The sequence below is a fragment of the Oryzias melastigma genome, linkage group LG12 (assembly GCF_002922805.2).
Source record: "Oryzias melastigma strain HK-1 linkage group LG12, ASM292280v2, whole genome shotgun sequence".
Taxonomy (NCBI): Eukaryota; Metazoa; Chordata; class Actinopteri; order Beloniformes; family Adrianichthyidae; genus Oryzias; species Oryzias melastigma.
The window spans coordinates 8,218,332-8,223,569 of record NC_050523.1 but is presented as its reverse complement, the minus strand read 5'-3'; the positions used below and the strand labels follow the sequence as shown (position 1 = coordinate 8,223,569).

At 40.7% G+C, this 5,238-nt stretch overlaps 1 protein-coding gene across 3 annotated transcripts in view; it reads right to left on the bottom strand.

Annotated features, from left to right (window-relative positions):
- hnrpkl (heterogeneous nuclear ribonucleoprotein K, like) overlaps nucleotides 1-5,238 on the bottom strand; it is an 11,912-nt gene extending 6,674 nt beyond the window's left edge. The window contains exons 1-5 of one of the 3 annotated variants that reach the window (XM_024299141.2): nucleotides 4,852-5,238; nucleotides 2,822-2,931; nucleotides 2,184-2,281; nucleotides 2,044-2,100; nucleotides 94-137 (exon numbers count right to left, since the gene is read on the bottom strand). In XM_024299141.2, coding sequence (XP_024154909.1) covers nucleotides 94-137; nucleotides 2,044-2,100; nucleotides 2,184-2,281; nucleotides 2,822-2,888 — 266 coding nt within the window. In that variant the 5' untranslated portion in view covers nucleotides 2,889-2,931; nucleotides 4,852-5,238. The remainder of the gene's footprint in view (nucleotides 1-93; nucleotides 138-2,043; nucleotides 2,101-2,183; nucleotides 2,282-2,821; nucleotides 2,932-4,851) is intronic. The other 2 variants (XM_024299140.2, XM_024299139.2) reach the window with 2 other exon arrangements.

Here is a 5,238-nt window from a genome sequence, read left to right as displayed (position 1 = left end):
AAAATGTTAAAAAATGAAACAGAAGGCAGGTTATCAAAGACATGTGTTTCACTCTTCTAATCAAGCAGTGAGGCAATAACTGGTGGGACATACCGCTCTGGGCCACTGCTGTCTGGGACTGATACACTGGCATTGTACTGCATGGGCCAAGATGGTGATGGTGGTGGAGTTGGGCGGGGGGGCATTCAATCACATCGTGTCAAGTTAGATGCCCAAATAAGGAGGGGCACGGTTTATGGGCGGGGGCCAACCGGGAGTGTCGGGAGTGGTCGGGCGTTCGGGGGCGGGCGGAGGTTGGGCCAACGTCAAGGTAACGCAGGAGGGGCATGTCGATCCAGAACGTGGGCAACGGAGGTAGGTGGCAAAAAAAAAATACAAAATAAAAGTGAAACATAAAGAAGTAAAGGAGAGGGGAAGAGGGGGAGAAGGAATACAGTTTTAATTGAATACACGCTGCACTTTGTCCTACAAGGGAAATGAGAGAAACTGAGCTGAGTGAAGAGCAGGAGGCGTGACCTGGACACAGATAAGTTCAATAAGCAGGCTGGAGCAGCACACATATCGGCTGTCACTTCACGGAAAAACATTCGGGTCAGAACTCTTGGGGGATCTCAGTCACAGCAGGAGTGAAAACAATCCAGCAGAACATTCGTACAAATGATTCCTGGTTCTTTGATCCACAGTTAATGAAAGTAACTGTATTTTTTGGAGTATAAGTCGCATGTTGTTTTTTTTTTTTTTTTGCATAGGTTGGCCTGGGGAGCCAATTATGTGATTTTTATAAGTAACAACCACTAGAGGGCACTGTAGGTGTGTGTGCCAGGATTTGCTGCTGAACAGCAACGCAGTAGAAGAAGAGCCGCTCAGTGTTATGAAGGCTTGACAGATTAGTTTCAAAGCAACACAGAGAATGAAGAATTCAACGGATTTTGTGATTTAAAGTGACGTAAAAGAGTTCAGTTCACTTGTTACTATCTTTATTATGGTTATTTGAATTAATGAGCCCTGTAGACTAGAATCACTACACTAGCTTGTTGCGTACACAAAGTTGGATGCGAGACTGGATAGGGCGAGATGCCCGTTTAATGCCGTGCACCAACAGATCTGGAAAAAAACAAGACTATTAGAAAACATTTTAGGAAGATCTGAGTCAGTTTACTCTCAAAAGTGAACGTTTAGGCTGATCTTGTAACCTATTCAAAGTCAATGGTAACATTACTGTTCACACTGTTTCCATATTTTCTGGTAGGATTGCCAATCTTTTTTGTTTTATGGAGGATGACTGTGGTATTTGTACATGTGGTGGACCAGACCAGACTATAAAGAGGAAGAAACTAATCAGACTTTCCTCAGTAACTGCTAGCAAAGAGAGAAGAGCCCAGAACCAAATATCCCTCCGACAGGCGGACAGGGACGTATGGTGTACAGAAAACGCCTGTCCGGTGTCGCACAGGTGCCTGAAACCATGTGATAGAGGCTGGGTGGGATCCACTTGAGCATCTGTATCTGCTAATCCATTGTTTACTGCCCTATCCAATATGGCATCGCTTTTTACGTATCTTGGACAATGGCAACAGGCTAACATAGCATCTCTATCAATATAACTCACTGATTTGACTATTATTTTGTGCTAATATACTAAATTCCTCCTATGTTTCATGGAGCTAAATTATCATGATTGTGATACGGTAGTGAAGTGTGCATTTATTCTGTTAGGATTTGCCTTTCAGGGTGAAATGTCCATTCTTTTTGCTAAATAAATAAATTTCTCCCAAAAATGCAACTTATATACGAATATTTCTTCTTCATTGTGGATGTTTCGCGACTTATCATCCAAAAAATACAGTAATAACTATGAATCTGGGGTTGTTTTAGTGGAGTTGGAATATTTAGAAAGTGGAACCAAAGGGTGGATTTTTGTCCCATAATGATAAACAGTATTTAGGGCCAACTTGATCTATGCAAGACCTGCAACATGGAGCGCACTGGTCTACCTTACTTCCAAATACAGACATAATTGCAGATTTTGATCTGTTTACTCACGTCTGTGCGCAGTGCTTTTATGTTCTTTCCCCCCTTTCCAATAACAGCCCCAGCATTCTGTGAAAGAATCAGAAATAGCTTTGATCAACAGCAAAGGAAAAGAAAAAAAAAATCTGACAAATGTGCACCTTTTTTCTTACTTTGCTCTGAAGCAGCACACGCAGCTCCACCATCTCGTCTGCGTTGCGGGAACGTTTGAAGGCCTGCTCCTCGTCCATGTCCTCAGCAGGGCGCTTACCTGACAGGAAATGTAAAGCAGGTCAAATCTGGACCAGGACTGAGCATATAAAGACTAAAGAATTCACAACTATCATTGAAAATCTCAATAAACAATTACAAACACATTTTTTTTTAGTATTCCTTCCAAAATACAACTAAATAATCTGTAAATTAAAAAAAAAAAATTGGCAAACATAGAAAATATAATGAAAGCTCTTTATCTGCATCCTGATTCAACAAAAAATGAGATTAGATTCAGCAGCCAAATGCAATCTGGAAAAGTTCCAGCGCCGACATGCACCCTTCCTGGATTAAAACATGGGCAGGTCTGCTCTGAGGCCTCGGAACAGCAGTATGCTGAAGGAGAATCTTCAACCATCTGACATGTCCACATGCAACGTAATGCCAGCCAGGAGCGGCCCCGTTCCCCCGCCTCTTCAGCAAACAGCCACAAAGCAAGCACTTCCAGTCATTTTAATAGAACCAGAAACACTTGGTTTTACTCCGTGATTGATTTTCTTCAGTTTAAGTTTGATATTTCTTAAGATAACTGTCTTACCATTAGTGTCAGAGTTGCTGAATGTAACGTCTTTGTCCTCCTGTTTGACTTTCATTTCCATAGTCATCGACCTGCAGCACAAAGCAAACTGCTTCCTTTACCTGGATCTGCTAAAGAGAACGGGATGACATCATCACCAACTTATAAACACATTTACACAAAGATACGCTGGATACCACCACCTGATACCTTTGTGTCAGTTATTTTCTTATCATTTTACACTTTAAAGAGAGTGAACATAGACATATCTTTAACACATTCCTTTGAATATGAGAACAATCAAACCATCATTTTTGATTAATTGCATGAATAAAAATGAATAAACGAAATGTATGACATTTCATAGAATATAAAGCAATAACGTGATGGCTAAATGCATTTAAGTTCAACCCTTTTTTCAATTGTAGATTGGCCCAGCATTCAGCAGTCCTATGTAGGACTGAGTATCAAACCTGTTGAATTCTAATTCACAAACGCACAATTCAATTATATTTCCACTATAATTGTAAATTTCCATTCCAAGTCCAATTTTATTTAACTGTGGTGAACAGTTTTAACATATGGATGAAATTCAACTGGGCAAATTTATTTTAGTTTTTTGCCTACAAACATAAAATCAAAGAAATTGCTCGAGTTGGTGAATCAATATTGAACATTTTAAGTAAATATCTAATCAATTAAAGACCCACTCAAATCTAGATGTGTTTTTTTAACCTGTACTTATAGCATTTAAAAGAATTGAAGATTAAATCAGCATTTTTTTTTAATTCAAATCATGTTGGATTCAAAGCCGATTAAAGGTGTTTGATAAAACTCAAGTTGTGATGCAGAAACTGAAATGGGAGACCACAAGCTCCCTGCTCCAATTCTGATGCATACGCGTGCAGACAAAAAGATCCATCTCCGTTTTCCACATCCGAGCTGGCATCTGTCTCAAAACTGTACGACTGGATAGCTTCAATACTGCTCCCCATTAATGTTAACTTGGGGTAGTGAGAGGCTGTAAGCTAGCGGGAGAGAGAGTAAACAAAGGGATAATGGGATATCAGCGGAGGGTTACTTCCGTGTCAACAGTCCCACCCACAACTCAGAGGCGAATTTATGATAATCTACTGCCGCTCTGCAGAAAATATGCCTTAAAATATTACAGGCTTTGACTAAAACCTGCATAATCATAATTAAAAGACAACTGGGAACAATTGATTGAAAATATATAGCTGGAGTGGAACTTTAATAACTAAACTGTTACTAAGCTTTTTTTTTTTTTTTGACAATGAACTCATAAAATTTTGATTTTTCTGGAAATTCGTGGGTCTTATAGTAATTTCGCTTGGCAAACATTCCCGTTTTGTTCATATTTTTGGTCTTGTCTTTGCAGCACTTTAGTACGTTTATTTTCAAATGTGCCACGGAAATACTTTCAAATACCAATATATACATTTCAAATAAAGATTAAATGCTAGCTGAATATTTGTCAAACCTCTGGACTTGTAGGAGTAGGTCAAATTAAACTTCAAACGCTAAAAGTGAAAGAATTAAAGAAGCAGCGAAAATCAACTATTCCAGGCTTTAGTGCACCAGCCACAGCGAGCGCGTGCTTCGGTGACAGCACTTATGCTAATAGCAAAGAATTAGACAAGTAAAAAAAAACAATATATTTCTCCTTCGCAATTTTAAACATTATTTACGGTAAAGTATGTGTGCTATAAAGTATTAAGGAAACTGTGCAGCCATGTACACAGACGAGAGATGTTTTGGTTTGCGTCTTAGCCGTCATTAGTTGGCCTTTAGCGATGTTGACATTACTTTTACATGCTAGCGGCTAAAGCTAAGCTAGCCCCCCTTGTTTTTACGAGGCGTGCCTTACAGCGAGAGTCCACGTTGCGCTAGCTAAACAGTGAAAATTACTAACACCCGTCGCCTTGCTAGCCGAACAACGATGGTTCTAGCTACCTAACGCTGCCGAATGCGCCTACCGCCGTGGCTGCACACAGTAAAACAACAACAACAACAGCAGCAGGGGAACAGACCTGCAGCAAAACCACGTTCACTGCGATCCTCAACAGTCGCCTCGCCCAGAAACGATCGCTCCTGTGGATGATGAGCTCGAGTGCTGCTGGACTTTTTTTTTCTTTCCAAGCGGAGGCGCGCGCGAGTTTCGTCAAGCTAGCACAGATGGGCGGGGCTGAAATGAGATATTCGTATCCAAAGAGAAAGCTAGACCTACAATGCCCGATGAGGGCGATTTATTGATCGTTTTGATTAATTCTGGGGTTTGTGTTCCTCGGTTTGGACTCGCAGGCACGAAAATGAGATTTTCTGAAACCCCGCCCCTCTGGTGGCGCTGAATGTGTGCGCAGCAGCAGCTGCTGAGGGATGTTTGGATTATTTTTCACTGAGTTAAACCTGTGAGGTTA